General features: G+C 44.8%; 1 protein-coding gene across 3 annotated transcripts in view; it reads right to left on the reverse strand.

The window, feature by feature from the left end:
- Window positions 1-972: 972 nt before the first annotated feature.
- Window positions 973-23,027, reverse strand: part of BCAR3 (BCAR3 adaptor protein, NSP family member) — a 114,683-nt gene continuing 92,628 nt past the window's right edge. For 2 of the 3 annotated variants that reach the window (XM_087719263.1, XM_087719265.1), the window contains 5 exons: window positions 15,410-15,525; window positions 8,595-8,766; window positions 7,466-7,577; window positions 5,939-6,151; window positions 3,079-3,294 (listed from right to left, as the gene is read on the reverse strand). In XM_087719263.1, coding sequence (XP_087575389.1) covers window positions 3,107-3,294; window positions 5,939-6,151; window positions 7,466-7,577; window positions 8,595-8,766; window positions 15,410-15,525 — 801 coding nt within the window. In that variant the 3' untranslated portion in view covers window positions 3,079-3,106. Of the gene's footprint in view, window positions 1,082-3,078; window positions 3,295-5,938; window positions 6,152-7,465; window positions 7,578-8,594; window positions 8,767-15,409; window positions 15,526-23,027 lie in introns of those variants that run through there. The other variant, XM_087719264.1, reaches the window with a different exon arrangement.

Consider the following 23,027-nt stretch of genomic DNA (forward strand, 5'->3'; position numbering starts at 1 on the left):
CTACTACCCGGGGGAGGGCCTTCTCTGTGGCAGCTCCGGCCCTCTGGAATGAACTCCCCGCAGGGATTCGGACCCTCACCTCTCTCCAGGCCTTCCGAAAAACCGTCAAAACCTGGCTTTGCCAGCAGGCCTGGGGTTGATAAGTTCCCCTCCCGTCTCGACATGTATGGTTGTGCGACTGTTGTTTACTTTTATTATTTGTATTTTGTCTTTTTATGTTCCCCTTTTTTTCCCCCTTGAATTGTTCGCCGCCCTGAGTCCTCCCGGAGAAGGGCGGCATACAAATAATAAAATTCCACTCCATTCCACTAAAGCTTACTAATTACACGAACACTTAGAAACAGCAGCACTTTTGGCATGTTTAAACGATGCAACAAAGAGTTGTGTTTATAATTTGGCCTCCATAAACAAAATAAGGGAGCACAGAATTCCCTGCACAATGCAAATTGCCTGCCAGAGAAAAGTTGGAGAAGTGGCTGGAACGAAACAATACATTTCAGCGCAGCTTCTGGAAGAACGGCCCTCATGCAAACAGAAGCTTTTGGGAGGATTCCAAAATTCCTAGAGATTTCTCTTTTTGTGTGGGGGGGGGGGGGTGTGACCTACATAGTTGCAGCATGGTGGGACTCAAGCTTTTAGGAAAAGGAAATGATTCTTCCCATTTTCTTATCCTCATTTTTTTTCCCCTCTCAATTTTCCCTTGCTTTCCTAATTCCGGCTGGATCATTCATGTTCAGCTCATAAGTTTTTTTTTTTTTAAAAGAGCATTGTCCTAAAATTTGTGTATTCATTTGAATTCTGAAACTCTTAGGTTAAGGTACCCTTGTTGATGGGAAAGTCTCTGTTTGGAACCGATAAAGTATTTCAGCCATAGATTTCAAAAGCAGGGCTAAGCGGTCTGCTATCGGTCTGCCTTACTAGCTTATTAAAATAAAAGCTTCACATTTTCCAGTTGACTGATCAGGCCATGGCGGATTTAAATGCCTTTTATTGCGTCTGCTTGTTTCCTCTGTCTTGGGATTCATGTCATGATCACCATGACTTCCAGAGTACAAAAAAGAAGATAGATGTCTTCTTTTTCCTTAAGTCATTGAGGGATATTTGATTAGGAGAGAGAGAGAGAGAGAGAGAAAAAGAGATGATTTATTCTTGTTCTCTCAGCGAATGACCTTAAATGGGTTAGTCATTAAATTGTGTAACTGGTTAAAAACAGCAAACGTTTGTATAGTTAGAACAACAAAAAAGATTTTTTTTAAATTATTATATTTCCAACATGAAATATAAATCCTAAAAAAAGCTAATTTAGCTCACAGTCGGGGCCGGATTTTCCTATAGGCTAACTAGGCTTCAGCTTAGGGCCTCAAGATCAAGAGGGGCCTACATTCAAATTGTTAGCAAAATTAAAATTGCACTATTCTAAAAACAGTGAACACTAAAACACTGAACCGAAAATAAGGAGAAATTCTACGCAGATGACTAATAAACAAACATTAAAATGTATTGGTTAAGATCGTTCCAGCGCCGCGGCAGTTGGGGAGCCCGCCCACGTTCCCGGCACCGGCGGTCAGGTGAGAGGCGCGGCCGCTCCCAGTAGCCGCCCCGTCAACGTGGAGCCCACCAGCGGCCAGGCAGGTGAGGGCGAGGGGGTCGAGCCGGGTAGCTGAGCGCAGCAGGGGAGGCGGCTGGCCTCGCTGCCTTTGCCGCAGAGCAGAGCCGCCCTCCGTCGGGAGGCCAGCTATATATATTGATATATTGATATATATATCACAGTAATGATGTATTTTATTGTCTCTCATGTAATTTACAAACTTAAAAATGGGAGGTGAAAGGGCCTCATAAGTGGAATAGCCTAGGGCCTCTTTTCATCTAAATCCGGCCCTGCTCTCACAGTAAACAGTAAGATACAAATTTGGTAGCGCAGCACTATCACAATTTCACAATTTGGTGAAATTTATGCAAGTATTATAGCCACTTAACCCATTACTGCTTGTGAAAACTCTAGGAGTGAAACCGCTCTCACTCTGTAATTCCTTTACTAGAGAATTATTTTTTTAAAATCTGCAATGGTGGAAGACATGCATATATTTTAAAGCCTTTTGATTTTTTTTTTTAAAAAAGATCCATATAAAACAGGGCTGTCAAACTCGTGGTGTCACGTGATGTATTGGAACTCCCCCCCCCTTTGCTAAATGGGCATGGGTGTGGCTATCTGGCCTGTGGGCCGCGAGTTTGACAGACCTGATATAAAGTAATAAGGGAAGGATCAGTCACTACGTTGCAGAATGAGAAGATATTTGGATTTTGAGTCCCCAAGCAAGTCATTTTGGGTTTCATTGACGATAAAAATAAGGCATAAGAAATAAAATAAGGCATAAAATATTTCAAGTGTTATTCTTTAATTCACAGCTATTATAAATTTCCCCATATCTATTTAAGGGATATCATACAACTGATACCTCCTAAAAAGCCATTTCTTTTAACTTCTATTTATATTTACAAAACAGACCGTTAATAACATTATTGCATATAAGTCCTAAAATGATCACTTTTTTTTAGAGTGGACTGGGGGTGTCCCATGAAAGGTAACAATCGTAAGAAATAAATAATCCTTTATAAATCACAAATCATCATTAGCAACTCATAAATAAATGTACATAAATACAGTTTACAAAATTCTGCTTGATGTCAGACGGAACTTTACAAAAACTTTTTTGACAGTATAACCACGTTTTCCACACCCCATCTAGGGTTATGGCAGTTTCTTCAGAATAATAATAATAATCCATGAAGCAGTGTCCTGATCGGGTATAGATGCAGTATTTGCTATATGTTTTAGATTGGCCTGAAACTTGCTTTTTTTGGGGAGGGGGGAATGGGATTGGGGAAATAACAGGGTTTTTTTTTAAAAAAAAAAAATTACACTAGCAGCACAGAAGGGAGTTGGCAGGCAGCATATATTCCCAAGGAAGTATTTTGTTTATAGGGTTTTTTTTGGCAGTCTTTGCCCTAGGGAGTTGTGAAATAAGCAACATAAATTACACCTTTCCTTTAAAAAAAAACATTTTCTTGGTAAGTATACCAATTTCTTTTCAGCTGAGAGAGTCCATCAGGCATTTCTATGGTCAGTCTGCTGGGTAAGGGGAGGTTCTAATTTTCGGGAAAGTGCAGTTAAGATTTGATTGAATTTTTCGTATCTTTCATTCTGGTTGACCTGTGCTCCTTTGCTGCCCCAGAGCAATCTCATCTGAAATTCCGTCTTGAAGATTTCATTCATTGTGTCATCTGGCTGAAAACCTGGTGAAGAAAATGGAAATGGACAAATGTTTACCTATAAAGCAATAGTCTTTGGTACCAAATGTTGCATGTGTTTAGGTCACTTTTGACTGCAGTTCAATTCAGTTTATTAAATTTCTATGCCGCCCTTTTCCCCCGAAGGGGACTCAGGGCGGCTCACAACTCGAACCGGGGAGGGGGATACAGACAAAAGATTTAAAAACAACAACATAACAATATATAATTTAAAACTCACAACAGTCATACTATTCGAGACGGGGGCAACGGCTCTTTAGCCCCAGGCCTGTCAGAACAACCAGGTTTTAAGGGCTATGCGGAAGGCCTGGAGGGTGGTGAGGGTTTGAATCTCCACGGGGAGCTCGTTCCAGAGGGTCGGAGCAGCCACAGAGAAGGCTCTCCTCCGGGTAGTCGCCAGTCAACACTGGCCGGCAGATGGGATTCGGAGGAGGCCTAATCTGTGGGATCTAATCGGTCTAGTGGAGGTAATTGGCAGCAGGCGGTCTCTCAAGTACCCAGGTCCAATACCATGAAGGGCTTTATAAGCGACAACTAGCGCCTTGAAGCGTATCCGGAGGCCAATAGGCAGCCAGTGCAGCTCGCGGAGGATAGGTGTTACGTGGGTGAACCGAGGTGCACCCACGATCGCTCGCGCGGCTGCATTCTGGACAAGCTGAAGTCTCCGAATACTCTTCAAGGGCTGCAGCAGATGATTTGAGGTTGCGGCAGGTCAGTGAGGGCTGACCTTTTTCTGGTTGCGTGCCGAAAGTGCATGCGCACATGCCCACACCCATAATGCAATGTGTGTGCGACTTCCCCGTGTGTCCTGCGCATACGCGTGGGACACCCCTGTGCCCCGTTTTGGGCCTAGCAAGCCTCCCTGTAGCCTCGGACCAAAAATGCAGCAGGGGGCGCCACACATCCCCCCAACCCCGTTTTGGGCCTAACAGGCGCGGCCCATTTTGGATGTAGCAAGCGTCCTGGGACCAAAAATGAGGTGTAGGGGGGCACTACCCCCCCCGCTCCCCCTGCGCATGTGACCCACCCCCACATGTGCGTGCATGTTTCCGGGATTTTCTCCCCGGGAAAATCAGCTGGCCAGTGGGAGGCGTGTGCACATGCACAATGAAACTGAACTGGGCGACAGCTCGTGTGCCTGCAGAGAGGGGTCTGCGTGCCACCTGTGGCACGCGTGTTATAGGTTCACCATCACGGCTGTCGGTTTTCCCTGGAGAAAACATGACAACAGAATGGAAAATGTAGTTGATCTAAATCTAATTATGCATATACACTATAATTTTGAAACGTCTAAACCCAGGTTTTGGCAGGCCCTGGAATATCATCTTGCACACCCAGGGTGTGCTTGCACCCCCGGCTGGGAACCCCTGATTTAAATCATCTCCCAATTGCAAAATTCTTTTTTCCCCGCGTTGAATGAATACGGCATTTGAAGCACACACATGCAGAGAATATATATAAGAAATAATGCCTATACAGCAATATTGCTTAATTTTGGCAGCTCGAAGATGTGTGGACTTCATCTTGGCTGGGGAATTCTGGGAGCTGAAACCCATAGATCTTAGAACTGCCAAAATTAAGAAATGCTGTAATAAAATCTCACTTGAGTTAGATACTGATTTTTCTACACGGCTGCATCTCTGCCTCCAAGGACAAAACTCAACACCCAAACTAAGCCCTGGCTTTTACTCTTTTTAAAAGTAAACATTCCAACCCCTTTTTATCATCTTAGAAACAGCTTTTCTCCAAAGGTAGCTAAGAATACGTTCTGATGTTGCTAAATGAGTCGTGCCAAGTCCTTAGGAAGGCCGCCTATTTCCTCACAAGCAATACTGAAAGACAGTCCAATCCCAGCTCTTCCTGTTGACAGTTCAGGGGAATGAGAAGGAACATGGGTCAAATCGGGTAAAGCTGCTTTCTTTAAATTACCCGGAACATCTGTCAGGCCCATAAATAAGGGTGGGAACCAGAGGTGGGTTCCTACCAGTTCGCATCTATTCGGTAGAACCGGTTCGTCAAATCTACCGAACCGGTTAGAAGAGGTTCCACCAGTGGACCCGGAAAGCAGGCCACACCTACAGAAGAGGTTCCAAAATTTTTTGAAACCCACCACTGGTCCTTGGATATGATTATTCTACACTATCATGCTCCTATTTATAAAACTCAGGGCCTCTGTGAAAGGTAAGGATGACTACTGCGTTTGTGGTGCAATCAGAACATTGTGTGTGTTGAAGTTGTTTTAACGCAAACCAAAGATGCCTTTTAAAAAACAAGTTTACATCATATTCTTATGCATGCCAGTGCTGTGTGTGAGGTAATTTAAGGTGGTTCTGACAAGTGTCGTTAGCATCTTCATATCCGGTCACATGGGCGGCAAGCCACTCCCATCAGGTCACATGGGCGGCAAGCCACCCCCACAAAAGAGGCCACACCCACAGAGTAGGTTCGAACAATTTTTGAAACCCACCACTGGTGGGAACAGTCTTCTTGTCTAAGACTGCATTTACACAACCCTGGGCTTGATTCTATCTGTGTCTCTTTTTATGTGCTTAACTACTAAATGTGCTTAACTACTAAACGCCTTACAGCCATATCAAGAGGTCTATTATCTCCCCCCCGCCCCCCGTACCTGTAAGGATCCTTTCCGCATTTGCGCTGTACTGTTCAGCATTTTGTGCTATCAAACGAGCTGTTGCCAAATGTTTCAGCATGATATCACAGCTTTGGTCAGTGTTTTCCCACACATCCATTCCCTCGAAGACCACAGTTTGACGTTCCAGCAGCGTAACCAGAGGCATCAGCAATGGCACAGCGACGACGTTTTGCGACACACAGGTGACCTCTGAAAATGAAGAAATGGAAAGCGTCTGAAGTTAGCGCCATGGCTACAATCAATTCATCTATTAACTAGATTAGGGGTGTCAAACTCACTTCATCACGGCAGCATCACGTGACGTATTGGGACTTCCCCCCCCCTCTTTGCTAAACTGGGCGTGGCCACCGCCAGCGCGTGATACATCTGGTCCATGGGCTGGGAGATTGACAGCCCTGAATTAGACTACAGCCTGCAACTTCATCTACCAAGTGAAGAATCTAATAGATCCTGTTCTGACCCCCTCCTCGGTCCAGTAACGAATGCCGAGACAAGCTTAAGTGGAATGTACTTTAATAGCAAGACACCAACACCTCGGTGGCTGAAAGCCAAGCAGAACAAACAGATAAGGACCTTGACAGCAACTCAGCCAATGGCTTTGCTTGTCAGAAGGTCCCAATAGGTGATCACATGATCCTAGGTTAGTGTAACCATAATAAATATGAGTCAGTTGCCAAGCATCCAATTTTTTTATTATATGACCAAGGGAATGCCACAACGGTCGTATGAAAAACGGTCATAGGTTTTAACACTGTTGCAACTTTGAACGCCCACTAAATGGACTGTTGTTCAGTTGAGGACTACCTGTGTTGGAGTTTTTTGGAAAAAAAAACCCCAGAGAAAGCCTATCCGAGTACTTTTTCATAGAACTCAAAAGGTAAAGCTTCCCCTGGTACATATGTGCTAGTCATTCCCAACTGTAGGGGGCGGTGCTCATCTCTGTTTCAAAGCCGAAGAGCCAGCGCTGTCCGAAGACGTCTCCGTGGTCATGTGGCTGGCGTGACTAAATGCCGAAGGCGCACGGAACGCTGTTACCTTCCCACCAAATGTGGTTCCTATTTTTCTACTTGCATTTTTACATGCTTTCGATCTGCTAGGCTGGCAGAAGCTGGGACAAGTAACGGGAGCTCCCTCCGTCCCGCGGCCCTAGGGATTCGAACTGCCGAACTGCTGATCTTTCTGAACGACAAGCTCAGCATCTTCGCCCCTGAGCCGCCGTGTCCCGTCTCCTAATGTAATGTAAGTCATAGAACTTACACATGAGCAATTGTACATGTGTTATTTGGCTGCAGAATCTCTATTCTTCTCCAGGCGAGATAAATAACAAAATCAAAACAGGATGTAATTAAGTCAAATATATTCTGCCCATTTGCCGTCCTTGATAGGATGTGACTTTTTTACACGCTTTCCATTAGGGGAATAACGGATGCACCCTTAAGGCCTTAATTGGAATCCCTCCACAACAATGAAAAATGTTATGTAACTAAATATCCACACACTCACCTTTTCCTTCATGTAAGAGTTTGCTGAAAGGTTTCAGCTGTTTCTCGTACATAATGGCTGTTTGGGTATAACAGTGCCTCAAGCTGGTCCATGTTTGCTCCAACCGTGCGATCTACAGAGGGCAAAAGAGGAAAGCTATGATGTAAGCTTTCCTGTTATATGTTACAATATCTTCTCATTGAACATACGGCAATGGAAGATGGCTTCCATCAAAACCAAGGCATGGCAATAGCAATAGCAGTTAGACTTATATACCGCTTCATAGGGCTTTCAGCCCTCTCTAAGCGGTTTACAGAGTCAGCATATCGCCCCCCCCCCACAGTCTGGGTCCTCATTTCACCCACCTCGGAAGGATGGAAGGCTGAGTCAACCCTGAGCCGGTGAGATTAGAACCGCTGAACTGCAGATAACAGTCAGCTGAAGTGGCCTGCAGTACTGCACCCTAACCACTGTGCCACCTCGGCTCTATCTGGCAAGATAAGCAGGGAGGGGGCGGTGCTAAGTTCTTTTTCACAGCCCTCCCTCCCTCGACTAGGATGACGGGGGCACTTAAAAGAATTTCAAAGATAGATTTTTGCCTATGATTTCAGGTGGGCTTTTCCCAGGCGGAGGGGTCCGGATCCCGTTGCAACCGGTACGCTACAACGGGACCCGGCATCCACCATGTGAATGTGCACAGCATGCGCAAGTGTACTTAACGCCCGTGATGCTCCAGCTGCTCGGCACAGCGTCGTGCAGGCGTCGTACGCCCCATGAGCATGTGCGAAAGCCCAGGTCAGATCAAATAGCGGTGAGTGGGCGGGCAGGTGGGCCCTCCGGAGCACCGTACTGGAGAGGTACCTGGTGCCCCCAGCAGGCGCTGGTACGCCCGTACTAGGGCGTACCGGTCGTATCCCACTACTGCAGTCGTTCTACAACCCGTTACATGTGAAAAATCTCATGCTTGTTTCCCTTAAGTCCGCAGTTCGTTTCAATAAATATTCAGCTGCCAGCTGGGGAGTAGCGAACAGGGAGATCCGCAGAGGCAGATCTAATGGACCTTGGCAACAGTTGATTTTCTTTGCATACTGTTGGCCTTTCAAGAAATATTCATTATCCCGAATGTCCGTGTATAAGATTTCCATTTTACCTGAGGCATTTCCAGAGCCTTCATTATAGCTGAGAAGGCATACAGATCCCCCATGGAGTCTTTGAGTTCGACTGCAACCTGGATAATCCTGTTTAATGTTGCAACACGCTCTTCTAAATTCCCCGTGCAGCCAAGAATATCCACCGCAATTCCTATTGCCATTGTAGTATGCCTGGAGAGAAAACAAATCGGGTGTAGTCAGGGCTACCAAAAAGATTCTACACTCCCTGTGAATTCAAGTAAAAAAAAAAAAAAGGATCTGGAATCTTGGCATCACTATATTCCCATTATCATAGCAGTTAGACTTGTATACCGCTTCATAGGGCTTTCAGCCCTCTCTAAGCGGTTTACAGAGTCAGCATATTGCCCCCAACAACAATCCGAGTCCTCATTTTACCCACCTCGTAAAGGCTGTGTCAACCCTGAGCCGGTGAGATTTGAACCGCCGAGCTGCAGAACTAGCAGTCAGCTGAAGTGGCTGCAGTACTGCACTCTAACCACTGTGCCACCTCGGCTCTTTCTCATCATTTTGATGAGAAGCGGGGTAGATTACAGGGATGACACCGAAATATAATTTTCTCATATTTTATCTATATCTTAAATTATTGCATTCTATTCCGATTTCATTTCAGACTGTATTTTATTCCAACTCCACTTTAAATCATGTTTTATTCTAATTCCATTTTAAATTATGTTTTGTCAAATTTTAGTAATTCGTTTCTGGAAATTTGCATTTTGATATGGCCCAACGGCTAATCAATAAAGACTCGACGTCAATCTGGATTTGGATTTGGATGAGAAGAAGCAAATCAGCACAGAGGAAATAATTCTGAGATTCTTGAGTGTTTTAAAAAAAAGGCGTATTTTCAATTGATTTGAAATTAACTATTGAGTAATTGGCCTGTTCAATTTATACAGTTATGACAAACAGTATTCCTCTTCTGCTTCAGGTATCATAGCACAGACTCAAACAAGCTATTGGTGCCACTTTTGTAAATATTTGCAATATATTAAAATAATGAACTTGATTTAAATTCAGTTCTCTTTAAAAATTGAATCACTGTTGACTTGGGCTTCGATCCTTTGATTTTATGATTATGTTCCTGTAATTTTGGGGGCAACAATGTGAAACTGATTTACCACTCTCTTCTTCTGAATTTCCTAGCTGGCATTTATGGTCCTTTCTTCTGATTTCACATCCAAGTATTAGCCAACCCTCCTCTCTGCTTAGCTTTTTCAGATTAGCCAAGATTAGATAAGTGCTGCCACCTAGAGGCGAGGTGGCGCAGTGGTTAGAGTGCAGCACTGCAGGCTACTTCAGCTGACTGCTAGTTCTGCAGTTCGGCTGTTCAAATCTCACCGGCTCAAGGTTGACTCAGCCTTCCATCCTTCCGAGGTGGGTAAAATGAGGACCCGGATTGTTGGGGGCGATATGCTGACTCTGTAAAACCGCTTAGAGAGGGCTGAAAGCCCTATGAAGAGGTATAGAAGTCTAACTGCTATTGCTAACTGCTAACTGGAAACGTCACTCTATGGAGACCCACAGAAATCAATGCAAATTAGGCTTCATGGTCTTAAATTCAAAATGAATCCCATAGACCAGTGATGGTTAACCTTTTCGGCACCGAGTACCGAAACTGGAGTATGTGCGTGCCTTAGCGCCACAACCCAAAAGAGAGCAGCTGGCCAGTGCATATGTGCATGGCGACTAGCTGGTCTTCCATTGCACACATGCGCAACGGCCAGCTGTTCTCGGGTTTCAGCACGTGCATGTGAATACCAGCTGGCCGGTGCACATGCGCAACTGGCGATGCCACGCATGCCCACAGTGAGGGCTCTGCATGCCCCCTCTGCCATAGGCTTGCTATCACACCTATAGATCTATGGCAGCTATGAATAAACATGGATCTAAGTTAACCCTTAAATCTTTCCCGTGCAATTATCCAGAATGTATTTTAATAAGATTTGAATAAATGAATGCAACCAGAATAAATTCTGCAATGAAACAATAGCACCCTGGAAAAAGGAGCAGCTAGACCTCAAGGTGAAGATCAGCCATCAGTTCAAACCTTTCTGGCCAATGCAAAAGCATCCATAAGCCTTCCCTTTCTCCACACCGATGGGGGAGAATTTTGTGGTTCTGCTTAGGAAATTGGAGGCTTTAAAGTCAAAGGCTCTAAAATCCTTCTGGCCTTCCATTATGCTTTAGGTAAATAGTTCTGAAGCTGAACTTTAATAGTTTTCTCCCACTGAGTGCAAAGGAGGAATTTTTGTTATCTTTTTTTATTCTTGAAGGAAATGAAAGAGAGACGCAACCTCTAACCCCACCCTTCCATTCTGCTGCTTGCTGGCTGGCATATATTGCTTTCTTTATTGCCTCTCATAAAATAGCCATGGGTTTTCACAATACGTGGTGATTGGCACGATACACTCATATCAACCTAGTGCTGTGCTAAGTGCCTTTCTGATGACCTGGGAAAGGTTGAGTGTTGTTATCTTGGCATCTAGGGTAGCCCTACTCCTAATGAACAAAATCCCCTAATCTGCAGGTTTCTACGTTTCCAGAATGAGGAACAACCTTGATGGACATAGCCTTCCTCCTTGGGAAGATCTTGTCCTTTAAACTAGGGGTCTCCAACCTTGGCAACTTTAAGACTTGTGGACTTCAACACCCAGAGTTCCTGAGAACTCTGAGTGTTGAAGTCCACAAGTCTTAAAGTTGCCAAAGTTCGAGACCCCTGCTTTAAACCATCTCATCCATAAGCTCCATTTGATAGCAATAGCACTTAGGACTTATATACCACTTTACAGTGGTTTACAGAGTCAGCATATTGGCCCCAACAATTTGGACCCTCATTTTATCCAACTCGGAAGGGTGGAAGCAAAGCTGGCTGAGGAACTCTCAGTGTTGAAGTCCACAAGTCTTAAAGTTGCCAAGGTTGGAGACCCCTGCTTTAAACAATCTCATCCATAAGCTCCATTTGATAGCAATAGCACTTAAGACTTATATACCACTTTACAGTGGTTTACAGAGTCAGCATATTGGCCCCAACAATTTGGATCCTCATTTTATCCACCTCGGAAGGATGGAAGGCTGAGTCAACCTTGAGCCCGATGAGATTTGAACTGCAGGCAGTCGGCAGGGCAGCAGAAGTAGCCTACAGTACTGCACTCTAACCACCGCGCGCCGCCATGGCTCATAAGTGTTGCTACACTGTTCTAAACATGAAACAGTAATGCAGCTGTCCAAGGTGTCTCAAGGCGAGCTCTCTTACGGCACAGCAAGAAAAGGACAAATACAGGTGGTCCTCAACTTATGACCACACTTATGAGCTCAAAATTTACGTGGCTAAAGTGAGAAATCGGTTAAGTGAGATTTCTCCCATTTTACAACGCTTCTTGCCATATTTGTTAAGCGAATCACTGCAGTTTTTTAAGTTAGTAACACAATTGTTAAGCGAATCGTGGCACGACAAAACCGTGCTCGACTAAAGCGCGCCCGATTAAACCGCGTCGCTGACGTCATCAGCAGGGCGACAACAGCGAGCGCGGAGAAAGAAGGGCGCTTTAAATAGCGCTTTAAAAGCAAGCCGATTCAAGTTAAGGTAAGGGTTAGGTTTAGGGTTAGGTTTAGGGTTAGGTTTAGGTTAAGGGTTAGGGTTAGGGTTAGGTTTAGGGTTAGGTTAAGGGTTAGGGTTAGGTTAAGGGTTAGGGTTAGGGTTAGGTTAAGGGTTAGGTTAAGGGTTAGGTTTAGGGTTAGGTTAAGGGTTAGGTTTAGGGTTAGGTTAAGGGTTAGGGTTAGGTTAAGGGTTAGGGTTAGGGTTAGGTTAAGGGTTAGGTTAAGGGTTAGGGTTAGGTTAAGGGTTAGGTTAAGGTTTAGGGTTAGGGTTAGGTTAAGGGTTAGGTTAAGGGTTAGGTTTAGGGTTAGGTTAAGGGTTAGGTTTAGGGTTAGGTTAAGGGTTAGGTTTAGGGTTAGGTTAAGGGTTAGGTTTAGGGTTAGGGTTAGGTTAAGGGTTAGGTTAAGGGTTAGGTTTAGGGTTAGGTTTAGGGTTAGGTTTAGGGGGGTTAGGTTTAGGTTTAGGGGTTAATTTTAGCTTTAGCGTTTACAGCGTGCTTTTTTCTCCGCGCTGTTGTCGTGCTGTGATGACGTCAGCTACGCGGTTTCGTCGAGCACCCTTTAGTCGAACGCGGTTTTGTGGTGGAACCAAGCGAATCCGATTTCCCCATTGATTTTGCTTGTCAGAAGGTTGCAGAATGGGATCCCGTGACCCCAGGACACTGCAACTGTCATAAATGTGAAGCAGTTGTCACGTATCTGCATGTAAATCACATGGCTGTCGGGATGCTGCAATGGTCATAAGTGTGAAGAATGGTCATAGGTCCCCTTTTTTCCAGTGTGGTAGTAACTTTGAATGGTCGTGAAGCGAACTATTGTAAATCGAGGACTACCTGTATCTGCCAAAAAAGGATATTCATACAAGGGACTTCTCTGGAATCACGGCCACCATGGCAACTTGGCTAAGCAGCATTTTACTTTTTATTTCAAAGTTCGGGTGAGGTTGGAATCCTTGGGCTTTTCAAAACTGTTTATTCTTGAACTGCAGGATTGTTTATAGAATAGAATAGAATAGAATAGAATAGAATAACAGAGTAGGAAGGGACCTTGGAGGTCTTCTAGTCCAACCCCCTGCTTAGGCAGGAAACCCTATACCGTTTCAGACAAATGGCTATCCAGCATCTTCTTAAAGACTTCCAGTGTTGGAGCATTCACAACTTTTGGAGGCCAGTTGTTCCACTGATTAATTGTTCTAACTGTCAGGAAATTTCTCCTTAGTTCGAAGTTGCTTCTCTCCTTGATTAGTTTCCACCCATTGCTTCTTGTTCTGCCCTCAGGTGCCTTGGAGAATAGTTTGACTCCCTCTTCTTTGGGGCAACCCCTGAGATATTGGAATGCTGCTATCATGTCTCCCTTAGTCCTTCTTTTAATTAAACTAGACATACCCAGTTCCTGCAACCGTTCTTCCTATGTTTTAGCCTCCAGTCCCCTAATCATCTTTTTTTTTTTTAAGTGATTTTTTTGGGGGGAGTTAAATGTTTTTATTTTTCCATTTTTTCATTTTCATACACTCACATATATACTGTGCATAACCGGGGCCATACAACGTTAAACAATAATCACAGCAATTCCTCTTGTCAACAATACCCCCAGAAATATAAATAAAATGAAACTCAAACTCAAATAGAAACCCAATATACCTCTTCCACTCTCCATACACCTCTTTCTTCCGCCCCCCCTCCAACTTACTATCTTCCCTCCATCATCCCCCTCTACCCTACTTCCCCTCCCCTTCTACCACTCCTCTCTCCCGATCCACTCCCTCCCTTCCTTCTCACCCTCCCTCCCATCCTCTCTCCCGCCCTCTCTCCCCCTCTTTCTTCTATCCCACTCCTCCTCCCCTTGGTGTATTTCCACTATATGTCAATGTATTCAGCTTGTCCTATTTTTACAGAGAAATTAAAGAGAAACAGTCCCCTAATCCTCTTTGTTGCTCTTCTCTGCACTCTTTCTAGAGTCTCCACATCTTTTCTACATCGTGGCAACCAAAACTGAATGTAAGAGATCTGTGCAATACAAGCTTTTGGACCTCAGATCTTGATATGCAAACGTTCTCTCTCTCTCTCTCTCTCTCTCTCTCTTTCTCTCTCTCTCTCTCTTTCTCTCTCTCTCTCCCTCCCTCCCTCCCTCTCTCCCTCTCTCTCTTTACTGCTTAACAAACATAATTTTTTAAAAATGTTGTGCCTTCAGATAAACATTGATTCCTGCCTGGCTTAATCTCCGCAATTTTCTTGCCAAGATTTCAGAAGGGGTTTGTCCTTGCTGCCTTCTTCCTAGGCTGAAAGAGACAGACTGGTCCCATTTCACCCAGCTGGCTTCGTGCCTAAGGTAGGACTAGAACTCACAGTCTCCCAGTTTCTAGCCTGATGCCTTCACCACTGCACTAAACTGGCTCTTTTAACAAATGTATTTATAATGAAATTTTCCAAGGGAAGGGTGGCTCTTATGTTATCAGGGCCCCATTTTAAATTCTGACGTAAATATGGGCATCATCACGCTCGTCATTCCCAAAGTCGTAACTTATAAAGCCCTTCATGGTATTGGACCTGGGTACTTGAGAGACCGCCTGCTGCCAATTACCTCCCACAGACCCATTAGATCTCACAGGGTTGGCCTCCTCCGGGTGCCATCTACCAGCCAATGCCACCTGGCTATCACCCTGGGGAGGGCCTTCTCTGTGGCAGCTCCGGCCCTTTGGAACGAACTCCTCGCGGAGATTCGGACCCTCACCCCTCTCCAGGCCTTCCAGAAAGCCGTCAAAACCTGGCTTTGCCGGCAGGCCTGGGGGTGATGAGTTCCCTTCCCCTCTCGACATGTATGGTTGTGCGACTGTTGTCTACTTTTATTATTTGTATTTTGTCTTTTATGTTCCCCTTTTTTCCCCCCTTGAATTGTTCGCCGCCCTGAGTCCTCCCAGAGAAGGGCGGCATACAAATAATAAAATACAAATACAAATACAAACTCCAAAGCCCCGATAGACTTTGCATGCCCCGACAGGATGTATGTGCAGTTTCGGGTATTCAGCCCTGGTTACTAAGGAATCGTAAGGAACCTGCTCTGATTGCATTCAGAAACATGGGAAGGGTCTACCCAACTGGGAGCTGCCCGCTTGGCAGGTTTTGTGATTGTGGACCTCGAAGAAAGCCTCCTCGCGACAGCTCGACGTTGCTGCTGAGAGAGACACAGCGGCGGTGCTCACCTTTCAATTAGATCCAGGCGCAGTTGGTGTCCGTAGGGCAAGGTAATCATTTCCAAGCCTGATTTCACTCCCATCATCCTCCTCGTCTCTTCGGAGACTCCAAGTATCCTAGCAACCTGACGGAGGCAAATGTGGAAACAAAAGAAAGCCGCGTGGAATCAAAGCGGGCCCAGACATTAACCCGCGCGTTGAAGGGGAAGGGATCCCAGGCGCTCTGCAAGCCCTTTTCTGTGAAGGGGACACACACCCCCGCCCTTTGTTGATGGAATTGCCTCCAAGGCCATTCCCAAAAGGAGTCACTGTTGATGCATCTCGAGCTGCAAGTTTTATCCCCCCCCCCGCTGGAAGACCTTTCGAGATTTAAAAAAGCTCCCTTTGACGCTTTCTGCACAATGTAGAATTTTAACAAGGATGTGTGGTCTGGCCAAACCAGCTTTTGTCCTACTCAGCCTTTGCTTCTTGGCTCCTGCTTCCCCCACCCCCCACCCGCCATGGCCCACCACTCATTGACAATAACGCCAGTTCTGTTCCAGGGTTTACTAATGAAACACTGAAACTTTTAGGAAAGCCCACGAACGTTCTGAATGGGAGAGAAGAAGAAACGAAGACAGGGGCTTGTTATTTCAAGCAGCCTTTTCTTCGCCGACCAAAAGGGACACAATTATCGAACCGTTTGAGTTGGTTTCTGTGGGCCAGGGATGTTTGGGGTGTGTGTGTGTGCGTGTGAAAGAGTGAAGCTCCCCCTCTTTTTTTAAAAAAAATATATTTGTCAACATCATGCTCACAAAAAAGACCAGGCTACACACCCATTGTGAATTGGCTTGTCTGAGTTGTTCTCGCAAGTTAGCTTCTTGGCCCAGGCTTAATCCCTGCTTATCTGACCCATTGCCTTGATGATAGTTCTTCCTGCTGTCTTCAAAGCCATCCCCTCTGCCCTCCCCATACACACAGACACAGACACACAAAGCTTTGATCACACAATCCCAACCGCCACCTTGACACTTCCTGCAGATGCCTCAAATCTGAGCTGGGATTTGTCAATCCTGCACTATCAGGCATAAAGGCAGCTTTAATCTTCTTGCCTCCTCCTGCCAGAGACCCCTGGTCCAGCTCCCCTCTTCCCATCACCTCTTCTACCCAATGACCTACTGAACTCAGCAGCTGTGTCCTTCCCCCCCCCCCCTCTTAAGGAGACAGCTTTGCCCTCCATCCCGTAGGGGTGAACTCCCCCCCTCCCCAAATGATCGTTCTGTTATCACTAGTATTCCTAACTGTGTCAATGCTTCAGGAAGGAAAAAAAAGAATAGTTTGTTGTAGAAACCCCCCCAAACCAGTGTTAAATAAGCTGATGAATTAATTCCCCTGGGGGATGGTGGTTAAATTTGACTCCAAACTGACGAAGCCATGCACAAGTTAAACTAATTCCAGGCAATCTCAGTTTGTGACGTGGAAACATCTACTACACCCAATCAATTAATCTATTTCCCTTAGCCCAAGAAAAAAAGCGTTGGAGAGAAAGTGTACCAGGATACAGTAAGCCTCCCCATTACAAAACCTGGGATTACAGAACATATACCCAAATATTAATGAGCTACTATGGGATTGGTCCTTAGGTTCACTGACAAAAGCGCGCTGACAAAACCGCGGCGAGAAAACCGCGATGTTGAAATCGCGCCCACAACAGCGCGCCGACAAAAGCGCGCCTTCAACAAACAACGTGAAAACAACGTAATAACCCTAAACCTAACCTTGAACCTAACCCTAACCCTTACCTTAACCCTAATCGCGGTTTTGTGGGCGCAGTTTTGTTGGCGCGCTGTTGTGGGCGCGATTTCGACGTCGCGGTTTAGTCGGCGCGCTTTTGTCATGCGCGCATTTGTCGGGTCACGGGTCCTTGCTCTTCTGTTCGCTTATGTTTTAGCCTGAGTGGGCTTCTGCTCCCAGCAGCCCTTCTGAGAAGAGGAGGGAATGGTAGGAGGGAATCAGAGGTGGATTCCTACCAGTTCGCACCTATTCGGTAGAACCGGTTCGTCAAATCTACCGAACCGGTTAGAAGAGGTTCCACCAGTGCACCCAGAAAGCAGGCCACACCTACAGAAGAGGTTCCAAAAAATTTTGAAACCCACCACTGGAGGAGAGAGAGAGCGAGGGAGAGAGATACAGAGAGAGAGAGAGAGATACAGAGAGATACAGAGAGATACAGAGAGATACAGAGAGAGAGACAGAGAGAGACAGAAAGACACAGAGAGAGAATCACATAGAGAGACAGGGAGGGAGGGAGGGAGAGAGAGGCAAAGACACACACACAGACACACAGAGAGAGACAGACAGACTCACAGAGAAAGAGAAAGAAAGGAAGAAAGAAAGAAAGAAAAAATGAGAGAGAGATGAAAGAAAAAAAGAAAAAGGACAGAGAAACAAAAGGAAGGAAAGATAGAGAGAGAGAGAGAGAGAGAGAGAGAGAGAGAGAGAGAGAACACATGGCCGGCAAGCCACTCCCACCAGGTCACATGGCCGGCAAGCCACTCCCACAAAGGAGGCCACACCCACAGAGTAGGTTCGAAAAATTTTTGAAACCCACCACTGGAGGGAATGTGGATAAAGGTAGCAAGATGAACTTGGAGGGTAATATGCCACAGCAACAGCAGCTAAAACATTTTAAATCCAGAATATCCACACAATATTTGGAAGCAGCTCACGTAGAGATTTTCCCAATTCACTGACCCATAAGGAAGAGGGGGACGGGAGAGGGGGAGAAGGAAGAGGCAACATCGCTCCATCAGGCCTGCAAAATTCTGTTATTATGGCCAACCTCAATAAGAGTAGCCTGGACAGTTGTTTCCGTGGTCTGGTTTATCTAATGCAGCTGACAAAATGCTGCCTTTGGGATATGAGAAAATGACAATTTAAAACACTCTGGACAATTTGCACACCATCTATTTCCTGATCTAAAGGCGCACTCTTGCCAATCGTTACAAAATGCTAAATTTAGAGCATGGGATGGACGGAAGGATATCGTCTTGGAATGCATGCTTTTGAAAACTTTTATAGTTTGGAGCATCAATTGCCTGGAGGTTGGGTGGGAAAAGAGTGGGGTTATAAGAGAAAAAATGTCGTCCAGAGTTCAGTAAAAATTCAGTTAATCAGGCACGGTAATTCTAGACTAAGAGTCTCATCTTGTGTTTGTCCCAAGCGCAGCTGGTCTGCAAGTTCCAGACCTGTGATTATCATATTAGGTTCTGCTCTCTTGGGCCATCAAGTCTTCCAGCCTTGCAGGCTTCAATTAATCTTCCCCAACCAGTTTTTGGCTTCTTCATTTAAACTCTTCAGTATCTGCATCCATAATATTGTTGTTTTATCTCTTCATTTGGATATGTGTAATTATAGCAGTTAGACTTATATACCGCTTCATAGGGCTTTCAGCCCTCTCTAAGCGGTTTACAGAGTCAGCATATCGCCCCCACAGTCTGGGTCCTCATTTCACCCACCTCGGAAGGATGGAAGGCTGAGTCAACCTTGAGCCGGTGAGATTAGAACCGCTGAACTGCAGATAACAGTCAGCTGAAGTGGCCTGCAGTACTGCACCCTAACCACTGCGCCACATGCAACATTTGAGATTTAGAATAAAAATCTATTACAAATCGATTAACTTTCCGTGAGTTTTCCTTCTCTCAATCTTCTGGAATTTACTGCCTTCAGCCCTTTCTTTCCCCCATAGTTTCATGACTGCCCTTCAACCCCTTCATCTGAATTATGCATAATCCAATAATCCAGTGCACTATCCTCCTGTTCAAAAATGTCACTCTCCCTTTTACAAGCATTTTCCAGGCCTGAATGGAATGTTTTCCACTAAAATATAGGTAAATGCATGTAAATGATGGGAGGGCCTAAAAGAGGGCACCAAATGGAAGATTCACTTAAAGGGCTTAAAATCCTTGAACCGATCTTGTTGCAGAGGTCAGTGACGTGCAGGCAGGGGAGGCAGAGCCTCACCACTGTCATCATGAAAAGAAAAAAAATGTAAAAGGAAAAAGGCTGAGCTAGTTGCTGCCAAAGTCACAGTGGATGACTCTGCTTAGTGCTTAACTGTTTAAAAAAGCCTCTTTAAAAAGTGCCCTCTGCAGGAGGAGGCGGGAGAACCAAATGCTCATTTAGTCTATCTTTATGATCACTCGAGCAGAGTTAAGCAAGGGTTAAAAGGCAAAAAATTCCTTATGTAGATGAGGCACGTCGTTCTCCTGCCTCCTCCTGTAGAGGGCGCTTTTTAAGAGGCTTTTTTTAAACAGTTAAGCAGAGTCATCCATTGGAGGCTCTGGCAGCAGCTAACCCAGCCTAACCAGCAGCTCTTGCCTTTTTCTTTTTACATTTTTTACATTTTCATCATGGCAGACAGGAGGAGAGTTGAAATCCTCTGTGAAACATCTGGAAAAAGTATGTGGGTTGGAGGGAGGAATTCAAAATTATTGTAATTTGTAAGTAATTGTAATTTGTATTATTATAAGTAATTTGTCTCTCTGTGTGTGTGCTCTATGGTGGAAAGCCACGCCGAAGCCCCGGCACTGGCAGACATAGGCCGGCAGACATACGTTGGCTTTTGGCTGCTTGCCTCACCACCATAAACCTCACCGCACGTCACTGGCAGAGGTATATGTGTCTCACTGCATTACAGTCTCAGGTCATAGATAAAACAAACCCTCTTCTCCTTATCTTTGCTGACTGGATAATGGCAATTGTAATTCAAGACTTAGGGAAGACATCAGTTTGAGAAAGGTCGAGCCGAGGTGGCGCAGTGGTTAGGGTGCAGTACTGCAGGCCATTTCAGCTGACTGTTATCTGCAGTTCAGCGGTTCAAATCTCACCGGCTCAAGGTTGACTCAGCCTTCCATCCTTCCGATGTGGGTAAAATGAGGACCCGGATTGTTAGGGGGCAATATGCTGACTCTGTAAACCGCTTAGAGAGGGCTGAAAGCCCTATGAAGCGGTATATAAGTCTAACTGCTATAACTGCTATGTTGCGGGAGTTTTCCAAAATTAAGCCAACCTGGATGGCATCAGTACCTAGATGGGATACCACTGGGGTCTTCTATTTACACGGCCCCTTGCATGGTGGCAGGAGGGATACAAGTAGAACAACTAACCATTTGGACGATTACACACATTTATTCTATGATGGAGGAAAGCAGGGGTCAGGCAAAGCTTATAAAGATCAAATGGCAAGGTTAATTATTCAAGAGAAGAGCATCCATTAACTTATGTCAGAATTCACTTAAGAGAAAACAGCAAAACACATTTAGTGCATTGCTTAAATACAAGGAGAAAGCAGGGAGTAAGCATCAACAAGATGTGCTTCAAGAAGTTCATTAAGGCACAGTAAATCAGATAACTCCTGTTTGGGTCAAGCATTTCTCCCTGACAAAGTAAAATACCGGTTTTTAACACTGACGAGGAATCAAGCACGCCAAAAGACATTGGATCCTTGAAAATCCAGTGGTTTGTTTTTTTAACGTTTCTGGATTTCGTTAGTCTGTTGTCATCTGGACTTTCTACATTTTGCCACATGTTTCCATCCCAAGTACAATAAAGATGGTTGTGTTTAGACTGTAATTCTGGATTGGTTTTCAATTTCCCTTCTGCAAACTTAAAGGCTCTTTCAATTTTTCAAAGAAAGGAATTGTGCTTTTTTTTTAAAAGACAGTGATTTCCCCTGATCATTCTTTGCTTTTTAAATCTACCCTATCTATCAGCTGTTCTTCAATCTTCAAATGTAGTGAACACTATAATGTAGGTGGCTGACACAATCTCACTCCACAACAAATCAGATTCAGCTTGAATAGGAAGGTGGAATATGGATATATATCATTTCTCACTCATCATACTAATCTCCCCCGCAAGATACATTGGACTTCATCCGATGACGGGCATTTTTGTAAGCCGCCCGGAGTCCTTCGGGATTGGGCGGCATATAAATTTAATAAATTCAATTCAATTTTCAGTAGTGACCCCTAACTCTACTAGTCCTTAGAAAGTAGTAAAATCGCTACTGTTCCAGCAGGAATTTGGTCCTTACTTTAACACAGTGGTTCCCAAACTTGGCAACTTTAAGACTTGTGGACTTCAACTCCCAGAATTCTCCAGCCTGGAGAATTCTGGGAGTTGAAGTCCACAAGTCTTAAAGTTGCCAAGTTTGGGAACCACTGCTTTAACATAATGGTGTCTAGGAAGTTGCAGATTGTTTACTAGTGATATTTTAATACTTATAGTTGTACTTTTCTTTTTGATCTTTTTTATGCTTATCTAAATTTGGGGAGGCTAGAAATACGGCCAAATCAAAGAGTTAATCAGTGTACCATTCATTACAAAATTGATTCTTTTAGCTTCCCGTAAAGCTTTCCCCACAACCGTTGGGAGAAGATTAGTTGGCACATTAACACTGACGTCAGATCGTAACTGTTTTTAATGTTTTATGTTTTAACTGGTTGTGGGGTTTTTTTTAATAGCTTTAAAATGATTTTTGATTTCTTTTTCATCTTCAGTTGGAGCCTCCCAGAGTTGGCTGAAAGATGGGTGGCTATAAAAATGCTTTCAATGAGCAGATAAGACTGATGTTGTGGACCAGCAACAATGGTGTGCGTGCTTTTCTTTATAAGGCCCATGTTTCTCTAAAAACATACATAAGAGAAGTCATCAATGTATATTGGAGATCCTATGCAGGATTGCCACCCCTCGATAAATGCCTTTGAAGGAAAGGAAAGCATTTAGGCATTCCACCCATAATCCTAATGACAGTCATATATTGCAGCATTAGCTTAATAGGCAGCATCAACCTCATTAGGGACCTAACCCTCCCTCGGCTACAGGTGGGTTGAACCAGATGTCATTAGTAATATTATTCCCGCCTTCCTTAATAATGGCTCCAGTGGGCTATTGTGTTTAAGTGATCTCATCGAGAGACCCCTCCTGGGACCATGACGAACACGATGTCAGGAAACAGACGATTCCTCTCCACTCAATTTAAGTGGAGAGGATAGATTGAAGCCACCAAATGGAGCGCTTTAAGTGATGAGGAAGAGAACGCAAGAAGGACTTTTCAAGCCTGAGTGCACAGGATCACAGCTGTGGCCAACATGATTTCGACAATCCAGGCAGGCGGCTGCTTTTAATAAGTCTCTAATACTTTTAGGGGAAGGAGGTCAAAAGCGTGCTACTAAAGGCAACGACATCAAGAAGCGTGATCTTTCCAGGAAACCGGGCAAAAGTAATGCGGGGTTGACATTTAGGAGATTATCTGACAGAGACTCAAAGGAATAAGTAATTTTCACCTAAAGGTAGCGCGGAAGATGACATCACTGCAACAAGGGTTATATTTAATTCCTCACCTTCCTTGACTCAATTATTCTAGATACTTTAAGGCAGGCATGTCCAAAGTCCGGCCCGGGGGCCAAATGCGGCCCGTTTTCAAATTTCGAGTGGTCTGCAGCCTCTTCTTCCCAGTGGAGTTATTTGTTTAGAGCCGAGGTGGTGCAGTGGTTAAATGCAGCACTGCAGGCTACTTCAGCTGACTGCAGTTCTGCAGTTCGGCTGTTCAAATCTCACCGGCTCAAGGTTGACTCAGCCTTCC

This window comes from Thamnophis sirtalis, unplaced genomic scaffold (assembly GCF_051295495.1).
Source record: "Thamnophis sirtalis isolate CommonGarterSnake01/CBP01778 unplaced genomic scaffold, rThaSir2_p1.2 scaffold_7, whole genome shotgun sequence".
Taxonomy (NCBI): Eukaryota; Metazoa; Chordata; class Lepidosauria; order Squamata; family Natricidae; genus Thamnophis; species Thamnophis sirtalis.